At 36.8% G+C, this 15,964-nt stretch overlaps 1 protein-coding gene across 2 annotated transcripts in view; it reads right to left on the bottom strand.

Moving 5' to 3' along the window:
• The window catches only part of PLOD2 (procollagen-lysine,2-oxoglutarate 5-dioxygenase 2), a 117,110-nt gene extending 101,356 nt beyond the window's left edge, over positions 1–15,754 (bottom strand). For both annotated transcript variants that reach the window (XM_063442489.1, XM_063442490.1), the window contains exon 1: positions 15,571–15,754. In XM_063442489.1, the coding sequence (XP_063298559.1) occupies positions 15,571–15,688 (118 nt within the window). In that variant the 5' untranslated portion in view covers positions 15,689–15,754. The remainder of the gene's footprint in view (positions 1–15,570) is intronic.
• Positions 15,755–15,964: the final 210 nt, after the last annotated feature.

Raw genomic sequence — 15,964 nt, 5'->3', positions numbered from 1 at the left:
AAGTTCAATTTGCTCATTTCTATAGTTACCGTACTCACTATTCTCGTGGTGCATATAATCGGTTTATGTTATATTATAATGACCACTCAAATTTGCACCATGCTCTTGTCTCTACTCTACTGATGTATGACTTAATCTATCCCATTACTTTTGGTCCCTTAAAAAGTGGGAGGCACATATACAAACTGTTGTAATTCCTACACCGTTCACCTGATTTGGATGTAAATACCCTCAAATTAAAGCTGAAAGTCTGCAGTTAAAGCACATCTTGTTTGTTTCACTTCAATTGTGTTGGTGTATAGAGTCAAAAAGATTAGAATTGTGTCGATGTCCCAATATTTATGGACCTGACTGTATATGTAGCAGTTTCTTTGCAATTGTATGGCATAGGACTCCTATTGTATGTGCTCCCCAGGACATACATGGCGGAAGAGGAGTAAGGATATTTTTTAATACAAAAATCTATTTTATACTATAAAATATTCAATTAAAATAAATCATAAGCAATACATCTATGAAAAAAGTGAAAATCGTAAATTTGTAGCGACTTTTACAATGAAATTACTGTATTCATTTAAATAGGAATGACATATTTAGGTTCTGTTTAAAATATGACTTGCTTTGTTTTTGTAAAATCAAAACACTAATTGAATTAGGATGCATTCAAATAGAGTTCATCTCAATGACCCTTGATTAATTGTTCACAGAACCTGGGCCACCATGAGCTCATCAAACATCAGATAGTCAAACTAATAAGAAACATGGCCTGGCTACAATACAAACACAATTGTCATCCAATTACAGGGTGGGAGCTGCAGCACTTTATGAATTGCAAAAAAAAAAAAACAGGGTCTGTAAATAGAGGAAAACAAATTCCTAAAGAAGATATGAGAATGTGTACTTTGGCAGATTGGAAAAGTCAAGTTTTTTTTGTTTTTTTCTATCCCATATACATATATAGATTTAATGTTAGAAGAAAAAAAAAACACTTATTGCAAATGCCACATAGCATAAGGAAGTTAGGGAACCCTCAATTTTAAACCAAACCATAGCTTTAAACAAGCATTGATTTCATTCTTTAAAACATGGTCCATAATTAAAGAAAGCAGACCACTTCCATAAGAATCTGATAATGCGTAAAGACACATAAGCATTATCTCTGATGCTCTATCATTCTTTAAAATAACACAAAATGAGATGTCTGTGGCAAAGCTTGATTAAAGCCTACAAATACCTTACATCTTGTAATCATGTTTATGTAATGTTATTATAAAAAAAATAGGAGGTATTTTTTATTTAATGTTTCCCCAGATATACACACTAAAAGCAAATCAAATTGATCTACCAAATGGAATATATACACATCAATGCACACATTTGAAAGTTGAGAGAATACCATCTTTCTGCAATTTTAGAAAATACTACAGATTTTCTAATGTCATATTTAATTCTTGTGATCCAGTGATCAGCAGTAGCTATTAGGCTTTCTCCATGTGCTAACTGAGCTCTAACCTCAATGGGGTAGATTCTACCAATATAAAAGTATTAACTGAGCAGAAGACAATATACATCTTGGATTAATTTTTGAAGGGTAATGGCAGGAGATCAGTATTACAAAGGAAGTAAGGAAATATTTGCTTCAGATGATAAAATACCTGAATTATAAAAAAAAAAAAAATAATTATTGAACAGATGGAGCACTCTCAAAAGTTTTGGAGCGGAAACAAATATAAATAAACCACCATAGTTATGATCATGAATAATTAACATAAATTGGTTAATGTCTTCGGAACAGCAAATAACAGGTTTCTTTGGACATAACTGTATTAACAGACAGGTTACAAATATGTGAAATATATATATATATATATATATATATAAAAAAAGTGAAATGCACACCAGATTAACCTCTCCTCCTCACATACGCAAATTCCACCACCTCTACAAACCCTTTTGAGCAACCCTAATCTGCAAGAAGACCGCAAAACTCATCTTTGCCTCTGTCTCACTGAAACCACAATAAAAACCTATGGAGATCTTAAATAGATTTCCTAAACCAAATTTTATGCTAAAAACTGGAATCTTTTATTTTAGCAATGAGAGACCACCCACTGACTGCATTTAGAAGATCAACTGGACACACAAACTCCATCCATAGTGTTTAGGTGTATTTTAAAATAAAAGCATAGGAGGTTATCATACTGCAAGCCTATAATTAAAAAGCAACTATGTAGGAACATGGGATTGCTTTTTCAGTTTAATGCGCATACTGTACACCAAGCAGGTCAAACGCAAAGGTTTATGTGAGCTGCAAAAAAAAAAAAAAAACACACTTTAGTTTACATAGAAACTTACGTTTATTTCCAAAAGTACAGTATAAAAAAAAAAAAAAAAGTTGCCTCACACTGGACATCAAGACACTTGTGGGGTTTCAAAGAAAACAAAGGAGCGAATATGAGGAAACATGCATTTGCAAATAACCAATGTTTCAGTCCAACTACCTTGACATATTAAGAAAACTTTGGCAATGTGACTGAAATGGTTAATGTATGCCTTTGCACAGCTGTAAAAATAAAAAAAAAATAAAACAAAGAATGTTATCTTGTTGATTTTGAAGAAGTCTTATGAGTGTGCTCTTCAATTTGGCTGAGATCAGACTTGATGATCTCAGCCAATCCAATGCTTTCCCATAGGAAAGCACTGCAAGACTATTGTGAATGTGTGGCAAAACACAATGCGGCCAATAAGCATCTCCATAGGGAGTGTCCGGCAACTCCATGCAGACCCTAATACACTGCCCCTTAATCAAATACATTGCCCTCCCTTTCTTCCCCTACCTTAAGATTAGCCACCCATCCTCCAATTCCAGCCCAGCTTTTCTTTGCTTAAGCAGGTCAGGCGCTCCTCTGGCACTGAGAGCAGGAGGATGGGGGAGTGGCTGGCCTGCTCTGCAGACACTTTGCACACTGTATCGCAGCCACCGGATACGATTTCCCATGCTGTATGTCCATATCCGGTGGCCGGCCTGGAATAATGCTCTTACCGCTTGTTCCTGTTTTGTGGCTGGTCACAGCCACAGCACAATGCGGCCTCTGGGCAGGTGGACCACAAATATATTTACTGTGGGCCGCAAGTTTGAGATGCTTGCTGTACACTTAACTACTTTAGCAAACCCATTTTATTCTGATGCTAGAACTAATCTTTATTCATTCTCTAGCTGAAAGATTGTACTGGTACCATGTTTGCTTTAGCAACACATCTTTACAATTCATTTTTCTATAACTCTCTCGGTTAACCAATCAAGAGGCTTCTTGCAGGAACCTCTTAAGTGCCCACTCAATGGCTAAATATAGGTCAGTCGATGGAGTCTTGAGTTGCTTAGATTACTAAACTGAAGCGGATTTACAAGAAGAATCAAGTCAGCAAGTTAGAACAACTCCAGTAGTGGCACAGCTGTCAGTAGTTATTCACTATACTAGGTTAAGAATCAAATGCAGGCAGGATCTGTAGTTTATCTTATTAGATTGAGTATACGATTTTATCTATACATTGTGCTAGCAAATGTATAGCCTAGGAGAAAACCCTATAAAAAAAATAAAAATAAAATTAAAAACACCCCACACGGGTTGTTACGGAAACTCCCTACAGAGTATAGGAACGGAGTGACATAACATTCCAAAGCCAACGTGCAGACATCATGGATGATATTTGCTCTGCATGGTGAACGCACAGAAGCAGAACGCTACATACCCCAAAAGAACTCCAACTTGCATGAAGAGTGTGCCCTCTAATTTCATTTTACAAAAAGTAAACATTTTAATAGAAATTGCCATTTTTATAAATTAACTTGGTTACACCAAGTTATACAACAGGTCCTGTGACCTCTTGGTTTTGTTAGCTCAGTGGAGCTAAACTCAAGAGGCAGTAATTGCTCAGAGCACCTGCCTTGCAAAACCTACATTGGGAATCTCGTCTGGGTTAGAAATGCAAAGACTTCTGGGCAAGAGATCTTCAGTTTTTGCAAGCAATTTTATATACAATGAAGTGAAAGAAAATGCATATTTATAAAATATTTTACCAGGATGGATACATTGAGATTTCTCTTGTTTTCAGGTATGTCCTTGTTTTTACAATGGGTGGACGAACAGACATTTAGTTGTAACCAGACAAGTTGGACACACAGAAACAGAAGGGTTGAGGGCCCTGTTCAATGAGCTTACAAGCTAAAGTGAGTGGAGTAAAGTGATACAAAAAGGTAAGGAAAGTATTAGACTAATGACTAATGACCGTTGCGGAATCAGTCGGGAGCTATTTACAGTTTAATTGATATGCTTTATGAAGAAGTGGGTTTTTAATGATTTTTGAAGGAGTGGAGACTGGGTGAGCAGTTAAAAAAAAAAAAATGCTGTCCCCTCAAAATAACTCACACAGCCATTAATGTCTAAACCGTTGGCAACAAAAGGGACTACACCCCTTAGTGGAAATGTCCAAATTGGTCCCAATTAGCCATTTTCCCTCCCCGGTGTCATGTGACTCAGTTACAAAATCTCATGTGTGAATGGGGAGCAGGTGTGTCTGGGGTTATTCTATAATTGCGTGCACTGTAGACAAAGAAGGATCGAGCCACTTTATTTTTGTACTGCGGTATGCTAAATATCGTACAAGTACTGAATCCATGTTTTCATGGATTTTTATTTTTGTATTTGAGCAGCGGAGTAGCTTTAAAGATGGTTTAGTCATTTTCTTTTTTACGAAAATTAAAAGATTATCTAGACAAAATAAAATGTATTTTGTAATCCCTATGTATTCTGTGTCTACCTTTACTAAATATGCTAAATATTAGCTTTATTCCTTGAACTACATATTCAAGTTTATCTATAGTATATTAAATCCATTTTCTTCATTCAAGATCAAATATGATATGGAGTTCTGTAAAATATCTAAAGAAATCCAAACTGTATTAGCCTTTACCAAAAAAATAAAAAAATAAAAAATTGTCTTGGCAAGCCAGTAACACAGGACAGAATTACTGGATCTACTTTAGAATTAATCTGTGCTTCCTAGATGCCAGCAAGGAAGTTTCAGTATAACAGCTAACTTGATGCTGCCCAGTAGTATTGTATAAAAGCCACACTTTACAATTTTATACATAACTTTCACAAAGCAACTACACTTATAAAAAATTAAGTTAAAAAAAATATATATTTTACTGTTGGATATAAAACTTGAATGAGTCATATGACATTAAGTCAGTTCTATTGAACCTAAATATTCACTTAACGCGCAGTAAAATTATGCATCTCATGTGGTTGGTCTATATTTATTTGTGGTGTTCCTGTTTCACACCTTTGTATCTAAATTTTCTACATTTGGTTTATTTTTTGTTTCCACACAGGATTTAAGTTGTTCTGTTTGATTTTCTCACTTTAACTTTCGGTGAAATGTTTTTTGTTTTTTTTTTCTTTGCATCGGTCTTCGGTTAGGTTTTTTCATCATGCATTTTTATATGCCTTAGTATTGGGACGCAAGTGCATTCCAAGACTCCGTTCCCTTATGGTTTTCCCCTACAGCATCTGTGTTTTTTGGTCCCTATGGAGCGCGCTCGCAATCTTAGTATTTTGCATGTATGCCCTGTGAATGTGAGCTTTGGTTTGGTGGCTCAAATTGTCTTTGGAGCATGCACACCTCTGGTGTTTGTGTGCATGCAAATCAGCTATGATCTGTAGCGCAGGGCTTCATTCAATCCGTTGCTTGGATATGTGGATGTTGTGCTGTAATGTATTTGCATTTAACAACACTTTAAAAATATCCCCTTGAGAACATATGTTAAACAAGTTTTTACAACAAATCTGAAGAGCAAGGGGACCTATGTAAATTGTCTTTAATCTGTGAGGTACTCACTTTATCATTCATGTTTACCTTGATTCAGGGGCGTACCTGGAGCATTTGCCATCCCCCCCTCCCCCTCCACTAAAATGTAAAAATCAACCACTAAATTTTTTAAACGTATTTAGCACTGAGCAGTGTTTGTATATTTTTAATGTAAGCATGTTTTTGTATAGAGTATATGTGAGTGAATGTACAGGTGTGTTTGCACGTATTGGCATTTAAATGCAGGCATGCATTTTTCTGTGTGTTTTTATGTAGTGTTGACATTTGGATGCTGGGTTGTATTTGTGTGTAGTGTAGACGAAATGCTGAGATGTTTGCACATAGAAACACAGTCATACACACATACAGACACATACAGACACATAGATAGACATGTATAAGTGTGTGCTTGTATAGTGTATGCAGCGTATATAATGTATGCAGATGCAGTGTGTGTTGTGTGGAATAAATGCTGGGAAGTGTTTGGTTTGCCCCCCCCCCCCCCCTTTCCCCTCTCCTCCTCCCTGACACTTACCTGCCCGTCCTGTCCTCGACGGGTGGTCCTGGTGGCTCAGCATAGATGGACGCTTCCCATCCAGCAGCAGGTTCCTCTGTTTTATGGCAACCCGCAGCAACACTCTTGCGGATTGCGAGAACAGAGGACCTGCTGCTGCTGCTGGATGGGTTACGAGTTTGGATGTTCTCATAAGCGGCTGGTCCCTTAAATGCCACCCCTGTTAAAGTTCGCCCCGGGTACCGCCCCCCCTTTAGTACGCCATTGCCTTGATTACATATATTTATGGTTTATGTTTATATTCATCCCCCAACATCCATGATCATGGTTGGGAGGTTTTGTCTGTATGGGTGGCTACCCATCATCTAGATGTGACTGGTCATTGATTTAAAGGTGTTTGAGGAACATTATACCCTGTGTTTTTCATGTTCCCTTGATAAAGGCAGCCTTGCTGAAACTTTAGGATTTCTATACATTTTTGCTCTGGTGTCCCTTGCCTCTCATACTACCATCTTGCATTATCCATTTTATCTTGGTATGTATTTAGACAGTGTTTTTTTTCTGTTTTTGGTATATGTGATATACAGTTGTGCTCAAAATTGTGTATACCCTTGGAGAATTGGTAATATATGTACCAAAAAATAAATAAATAAATAAATGAAATGATCCCTGTTCAAAAGTCTGCATGCCCTTCGTTCTGAATACTGTGTATTGCCCCTTTTATATCAATGACAGCATGCAGTATTTTGTAATAGTTGTCTATGAGGCCCCTAATTCGTGCAGGTGGTATAGCTGCCCATTTGTCTTGGCAAAATTCCTCCAGGTAATGCAAAGATTTGGTCTTGCATGAACCACACATTTGAGATCTCCCCAGAGTGGCTTGATGATATTAAGGTCAGGAGACTGATGGCCACTCCAAAACCTTCACCTTTTTCTGCTGTAAGCACCGCAGAGTCAACGTGGCCTTGTACTTAGGGTCATTGTCATTCTGGAAAGTCCAAAAGTGTCCCATGTGCAGTTTTCCTGCAGAAGAATGTACACTGTCTGCCAGTATTTTCTGATAACCTGCTGCATTCAGCTTTCCACGAGATTCACCATGCCTTTAGAGCTCACACCCCCAAAACATCAGTGAGCCACCACCATTCTTCACAGTAGGGATGGTATTCTTTTCACTATAGGCCTTGTTGACCGCTCTTCAAACATAACGCTTATGGTTGTGACCATAAAGCTCTATTTTAGCCTTGTCGCTCCAAATTACAGTGTGCTAGAAGCTGTGAGGCATGTCAAAGTGTTGTCGGGCATATTTTGAGCCAGGCTTTTTTGTGGCATTGGCGACTCGACAATTCAGCTCATTTTTGTTCAAGTATCATCGTATTGTGCTCCTTGAAACCACCACACCGTCTTTTTCCAGAGCAGCCTGTATTTCTCCTGAGGTTACCTGTGGGTTTTTCTTTATATCCTGAACAATTCTTTCTTGGTCTACCTGACCTTGGCATCAAGAGATAACTGAATTTTCCACTTCTTAATAAGTGATTGAACAGTACTGACTGGCATTTTCAAGGGTTTGGATATCTTTTGATATCCTTTTCCATCTTTAGAAAGTTCCATTACCAGGTATGTTGACAGTTCTTTTCTGCTCCCCATGGCTCATTATCTAGCCTGCTCATTGCATCCACATAAGAACCAAAACTGACCATTTATACACAGACACTATTTGCAATTAAAAGCCAAAGGTGTGGGAAATGAACCTCGAATTGCCATTTTAAGCAGTTTGTGTCACACCTTGTGTGTATGTAACAGGGCCAAACATTCAAGGGTATGTAAACTTTTGCTCAGGGGCATTTGTGTGATTTCTGTTATGATTGAAAAAAAAAAAAAAAAAAGCCAAGCAACAACGATGTGATAATAAATGGGTTCATAAGATCATGCAAAGAAAAAAAAAAAAAAAAAGTGTTATTTATTAAATGATAGTGGTCATATTTTCAAAATCAATGCCAAAATGTACAATTTCTGCTAGGGTATGCAATATTTTGAGCACAACGGTATGACCAGGTTTCTTTTTATTTTTCTATAGTTATAAGTTCTATATTTGAGTTCTTGTTTCTCCATTATAGATTTATGATTGATATAACCCGAGTATAAATTCACACAGCGGATGCATCTGCATGATGTGACAGAGACGGTCTCAATGGATGCATTAAATGACATGTCCCAAGAGCCAGGCTTACACCAAAAACACTCATGTTCTGCACTTCAAACTTATCCCAGGCCAATTTCTTGCTTAACCCAATCCTCCACTGGTGACATCACTCATCCCTTACTGGAGGGGAAGGGGAATGTTTGAGAACAAGTGAAAGGGAAGGATTGGGCGGCAATCAACATGTATGAATAGAAGAGGAAACTTACTCTTGATCTCTTTCCCATATAAATCCTTCAGTTTGTGTAGTAAGCATGCAGGCTATTTGTTGCAACCATCGAAGTAGTTCCAACATGGTATCCGTGTCAGGTGAGTGCAGATGGCTGACTGCCAGACTTTCAAACTCTTCAGAGTTTTCACAGGTTTAACCTTCACAGTAAGGAAAGGATTCACCATCAAACACAGTCACAGTGACTACATCAGTTGACCAAACACCCTATATCTGACTACCATGTGAAGGTACTGTTACAACATGCTGCCTCTCTCAAACACCACCAAGGATTTCCGCAGGCATCGGTGGTGGGAAATATATACAATACTTGCCATGGCTAATTAGTCAATGGTCATTAAGCCAGCAGAAATTGGGCCTTTGTGTAATATGCACGTTCCTGATAGTATTGTGAAAGACTCACATTTTTTTATAGATCACATGTCTGATATATGGCATTATCAACTGTTTCACTATGAAGGATACATTTAAAATGTTCGTAATATGCAATTCTAACTTTCGAAAAAAAAAAAAATGAATTACATATAAACACATACCAATGGTATTATCAATGCTAGTTAAGTGCTTGTAGAGTGTGCTACCAAGCCATAAAGACACAGCCAAAAGGCCTCTGTCAGGAATTCCCCTTGGCGGAGGAAGAATGAAGTTGTAAAATCTTTATAATACAATTTTTGGTTTGCATTGTGGAAAATGAAGTAAAAAGAGCAAGCTCTATTCAATATATCTGCCAGCTTGGTAACAAGGTTCAGTGGAAGCACACAAAAAAAATATAATAAATACACCTGTAAAAGCCAGTTAAAAAATGTGCTGAAAAAAAAAAAAAAAAAAAGTCTATTTGGACAATTATCCACTTCTTCAAAAATGTTATGCTTACTTGTAATAAGTCATAAGAGCACAACAAGGGTTTAGAAATAGAAGTTAGACAAAAACCTACGGTCCTGTTTTCGGTTGTCCATGAAAGGTATGAAGACAGATCACATTATTCTTAGCCGTTACATAGCCAATAGTCTGGCTAATCTCTTTAGGAAATCAATGTAATCTATAACAGCTGTAAAGCCAAAAGGTTAGCAATCACCGAATTAGTACTTCACTAAACCAATTCTACAATCTTCTCAAAACCTTGAAATTCTCTCACTTGTAGCACAAAGGTCCTTTCTCACATTTACAGCAACTGCAGTCGGTTATTGAATCCCCCTTCCCCGGTGGACAATCCGCTACAGTAATATCACATGGAAATTGCTGTCAAACATAATAAAAACGAATGCTACCACCAAAACTTTTTTTTAAAAAATGAGCACTGTGGCTTTATAAACAGAATTACTCATTGATCTCAATTATCTTTTAGAAAACAAGCACTGATTGCAAAATTCAAGTTATTGTAAACCATAAAATGGTCTCCTATAATGTATTTCTATGCTCATTTCAACCAAGCCATTTACTGTTCTCATCATGTGACAGTCTATGGTTTTAGAACAGTATTGTAAAATTGTAACACATTGGAATGTTGGCAAAATATTAATTGTACAGTTATTTCTACAGTTACTATGTTTTGTTTTGTTTTTTACTCTTATTTTACGATGTGAAAATGGGGAAACCTTCCCAAAGACCATTGGAAATCAATATTTACAGCTTTTTGATAACCTACCTGTTACAAGTGAATTAACCCTTTATGACAAGCTATATGTCAGGAGCCAGGACTATTCTACTTTTACAGGAATTAGGGGGGTGGGGGGGAGGGATGCTTTGCATGGCTCAAGTTAGCACAATGTAAAAAATGCATTTTAAACAGAGGGAAAACCTAGTTATAATCTAGAGACTGGAAAAAATAAATATAGCACTTCCTGCTTTGCCACAGAAAAGAAACCGTTTCACCCAAAAGCAGACTTAAAAAAAAAATAAAATAAAAAATAAAAAAACACAGACAGTTTACAGTATGTTATTGGTATATAACGTGGATAACTTTGCAGCATTTGTGAACACACAAACAATCCATGAAAACTATGCCTATGATCTGCCACTATAATTTGCCATTTTAATATAGTTTAATATTTATTGTCTATATTAAAACCATTAGAGGGATGTTCACTTTAGCAAGCTAAAAAGAGAAGAAGAAAGCTCTATAGGTGAAGTGGAATTGGTCATTGTTGGATTTTATATTTTTTAATTATGCATCTTTTATCTAAACTCCTACTAAATAATTCATGGTGGTGTATCATCCTACCCCTGTTTATTAAAGTGGATTTTTTTTTTTTTTTTTTAAACCTACAGAACTACTTTTTTTTGCAGTAACCAAATTTATTCATTCGGTGTTTGTCCTGCTATTTACCCGAGGCAGCTGTTCAAATGTCTATATACCTAACACAGGAAGCAGGGAGGGAGCTAGGAGGGAGTTTTTCCAAAAATAAAATGCCACAAATAGATGCCCGCAGCCATACAAATGACAGGTTTACTAGTTTTTCCAGGGACTAAAAAAAAAAAAATTAAAATAAAAAAAAAGTAGATCTCACAAATGCAAAGAGTTTGTATCATCATCACACAATCAAAACAGATGTAATGCACTGTGAAGAAAGAAAGGAATATATATTTTTTTTAGCCTACACTATAAAAGGAGTAAAAAATGCATTGCTTATAAATTGGGATTGATGCATGAAAGCAGTACAAGTAAATATTTAAATAATTACAAGTAAATATTTAGTGCTAGTATCCTCCTTCCTGCCAGTAGTCTAACCCGCCTGCTTCCAGAGGAATGTTTGACAGACACTTGCTGCTAATTGAGATTGTTCTTGTTCTGGGAGAAACGAGGAACCCAGTAAAAGAAAGACATCTACTTACTGGAAATATAATAAAAGCATTGTTTTCTCACACTACAATTACTTAAATAGTTGGTATCGCTATCCGCTTTTATTTATATATTGAAACTACAGATTCTCCAGGCAGCAAAGAAAGACTGCACTGGTGCCTTCACTCTATGCTGGTTTGACTCAGACTAAATAAATACAGTGCTGACTTTAGCCATGTATAGCATAGTGCCAGCATCACTGACATCTATGTGACCAGCGGATGGACACAGGGGATTTCAGGGGCGATTAGCTGGAGCAATAAAAGGCCCTCAGACCTGGTCCAAACCTTTATTTTACATCTACAGATTAATATACAGACTATGTAAATTTTATATTCATATGTATTTGTAAAAAAATAGATATGGCAAATGTGGTGTGGAGTTCATAACACAAATCCATACAAACTAAAAAACAAATGCTTGCTTGATCAGATCTGCTGCACCTCCATGTTGAGGTGACTGGACATGTGGAAATCAATTAAATGGCAGCTGAATAGCCTCCAGATGTTCAGTTCTTGTCCGTCCTAATATCTACTTAGGTCACCAAAAGGTGAATGGTGGGGTTAAAAAAAAAAAAAATAAATAAATGAAAAAAGTAAAAAAATGACCAAGTTGGATTTCTTGTTAAACTGCTATTTTGTGCAAAGTAGGACTAAAGCGAAGTTCGAGAACTTTTGGCCTACATTTTTCGATAGTTTCCATTTTACCACCAGTGATTCATTAATAAATCCCAGCATTGTGTAGCAGGTACGAAATGCCCCCACCCCGCCTTCCAGATTTGGTTCTCTGAATTGCATTTAGCAAATAGCTATATTGCCCTTTCAGGTAAGATTGAGAGACTACTCCAGAATTTAAAAAGATTACAAATTGTAGAAAACTGGATGTAACGTTTAGGCTAAAATACCCAAAGCTTGAGATTTTTTTTTTCCCAGTTAAGCTATTCAAGCCTTATTTTACCATTTGGTTTTCAATGTTCTACAATTTGAAACTTAGTGAATACTCTTTACAGAGTTATTCATTAAAAAAAATGATTTTCATGAATTCAAAGTGAATTTCAAATCTAAAGACAAAGTAGACAAGCTCAAAGCCTTACCAACTTCTATAAACTGGAAAAAAAGTTGGCCATGCTTCCAATTGGACTACGTTGGCTTGGGGTATGGAATTCACTTTAATTTCCTTTAAGAAACTCTCACCTTAGTGAATAACCCCAACAGTCGAAACATCAAGGGTTATTCACAAAACTCTGCATTTTTGCAAATTATTTCATAATGACAAAAACTAAGGTAAAAATAACTGATCAAGGAGAAAAAAAAAAAATACAACACACACATCTTGGCTATTTTTACCTATGTTCTTCTATTTAGAAGTCATGAAAAATCAGAGTTTAGTGAATAATTCTGTTAAATAGCCAGAAGTCAAGTTTTTTTAACTTAATATATGTTCAACTGCTGCATTTATCTGGCCAACTCATTGACCCATATTACTAATGTAAGCCAACCCACAAGAGTTTTACAGACAGACATTCTTTTGAACTTAGGATATCTTCTTCTTTGCTTCATAAATGAATTAAACATGTTAGCTGTCTGAACAATTCACATCATCAGCTTCTCACAATAAAGTCAATCATATGAAGCTGATCTTTTAGATTGTGAGCCTCTTTGGGCAGGGCCCTCTTCATCTTCTGTTCAAGTAAGTCAATCATGTTTGGTTAGAATTTAGTGTATGTTTTGTTCGCCTGTTATTCAGCACTGCATTATATGTTTGTGCTATATAAGTAATGGTAGTTGAAGTCATACTGGAGCCCGCTACTTGTGGTTGCAGAAGGATCCCTATAGCTCTCCTTGTACATTATTTGATAGTATTCTGAATGCACAGAACTCCATGCAGTGATCAGAGATCTCTTTATGACCCAAAACTGAAGAACATATATAATCATGAGCCATAAACATGGAATTTCCCATGTAAAACTGATCTGGGTGAAAAGCACAGCTTGCTCGCTGTGCAAGAACAGGGCTGCACAACAAGTAGATCCCCAGATGTTGTAGAACTACAACTCCCATGATGCATTGTATGCCCTTAGAATGACAAAGCATCATGGGAGTTGTAGGTCTACATTATCTGAGGATCTACCTGTTGGGCAGCCTTGTGTTAGAACAAGATTGTACAGGGTCTCTTCCTGAGAAAGGTTAGAGAAACTGCTTTATGTCATTACCATCATAGCATGCTGTCATGAAGGGGCTGGTGCATCCATATAAATTAACCAGGTAAGTACCTATGGTGGACAGAACGCACACAAGATATTTCATTAAGAGAGTGTTGAGGAAGAGAGAGGGGGGACAAGACAAAATTTAAAATCACTTCTCATACAGAGCCAATGTTCTTTCCGCAGAAAGGGGTTAATCTTGTGTTTCTTGTGAGATTGTAAACTCTCAAAGTGTTATGGTTATATTCAGAACAAAGTAAAGCTAATATAGTTCAAGATGTGGATACAAACAATTCCACATTGTGTAATATAAATCTAATAGATCTTACAACAGAAAGTAACCAATTTCCTTAATGAGCCTAAATTGCTCTTACTCATAATTAAAGTCCCACAGGCCATGTAAGAGTGTTTGGTTGATATAGGAAAAAAAATAAATAAATAAAAATCCTTTGGACTTGGGTCTGGGAATAACAAGCAGAACTCAGATCTAAAAACGCATATATCATTTAAAGCTGTATAAAATGCCAAGGGCCGCTTTAAATGCAGTCCACTGCCAAACAGAACTTTTTTTTTTTTTTAATTTTCCTTGAGGTGGAAATGTATCCAAGCTAAAACGTTTTATAAAAGACAGTGACCCAGTGTATGGCCAATCTCTTAATTCCATAGCTAAATCATACTGAAATGTAGAGAATATTTTACCATACAGAAGAAGTGCTAAAAAAAAAAAAAGACAACCCAAAAACACACTTTTCTGAACAAAATGTTAGAAGCTTAAGTATTTTTTTCCTTTTTAATGGACATGTTGAGAACTTGGACTTCCCAGCAGAAACTAAAATTAAAGCAGGATGTATTTCTTGCACTAGATACAAGCCCATTAGTCATTGTAGTTTTTATGTAGTGGTTTTCGCTCTCAAATGGAATCATGCATGGCTACATGTATATAGTTCCATAGAACACAGAAAGTCAGGAATTTCACATTCCAGCCATCTGAGGACAAATCAGGTCAAGTTAACTGCTTAGCTCATCCACAATGCAGGCTTGTGGGGAACAAAAAAAGGGAACATTATTAACCAGTGGACTGCCAGAGGGTTCTGCAATGGCTTTTCAATACACCTCGTTCTTCCATTCACAGAAGGAGAGAGGTTACGTGGACAAAGTCCTCAGGTCAAGCAGGATGCTTGTACGTGCAGGGGAATGCGTTAAATCAACAAATCTCAAGTCTGTGCCATGGAGTAATCAGCCGGGCTGGGCTCTCAATGAATCACTGTCTGAACACCTTACAAAGGAATCAAACACAAGCCTGCTATTCTACAGCCACCTCAACTTGATAGACAAACTCCAGAAAACCTGGCAAAGTTACTAAAAAATATATATATATTTATATTATTTTTTTTTCCTTTAATAAGGACTAGATTTGCACAGATTAATGAATCATCCAATACCAAGGTTTATCAAAGTAACAGTGCAGGCAGAGAGCATTTCCTAATAAGAACAAAACACACAAGCAGTCTCCTTTTACAATAGCTAAATCAAGTCAAGTGAGACGTTGAAAGCCCTTGTTACACCAAACAACACATGAACTCTGTGTCCTGCTTGTAAACAGCAACTGGGGCTGTCTGACTGCTGCTTGAGATCACAGAATCATTCAAACCATCTGATCTTGTAAAAATCAGAAACTTAATCCCCATGTTCCCTTTTACATTGATTGTTCCCTTACCTGTGGGAATCTGTGTTTGATCTGCTTCAGAGTCTGTGGCCTTAATAGTCTGAGAGAATAGGATGGGATAAAAAGATAATAGCAGTAAAAGAGGAGACTGGAAGTAGCCCCAAGGCATTTTCTCCCCTGTTCTGGAGTAGCAGTAGCAGCTGAAAGAGAATGACTAAGTATCAGCAAGTCTCTGCAAAATGTTCAGCAGCTCACAAAACAGACTCCTCCCTCCTGCATCTATCACTCAGGCTTGTGATCAGGCCAGCCATGGGGTGGGGAGAAAGGGGTGCTAATTACTGAATATCAACCCCTTCACTGCCAGAATTTATGCAAGGGACAGGAATGGAAATTATGGAACATTTTTTTTTTATACCAATGATGGGTCGATATATTTATTAGCTCT

The sequence above is a fragment of the Pelobates fuscus genome, chromosome 2 (genome assembly GCF_036172605.1).
Source record: "Pelobates fuscus isolate aPelFus1 chromosome 2, aPelFus1.pri, whole genome shotgun sequence".
Lineage (NCBI taxonomy): Eukaryota > Metazoa > Chordata > Amphibia > Anura > Pelobatidae > Pelobates > Pelobates fuscus.
This window is presented reverse-complemented; position numbering and strand designations above follow the sequence as displayed.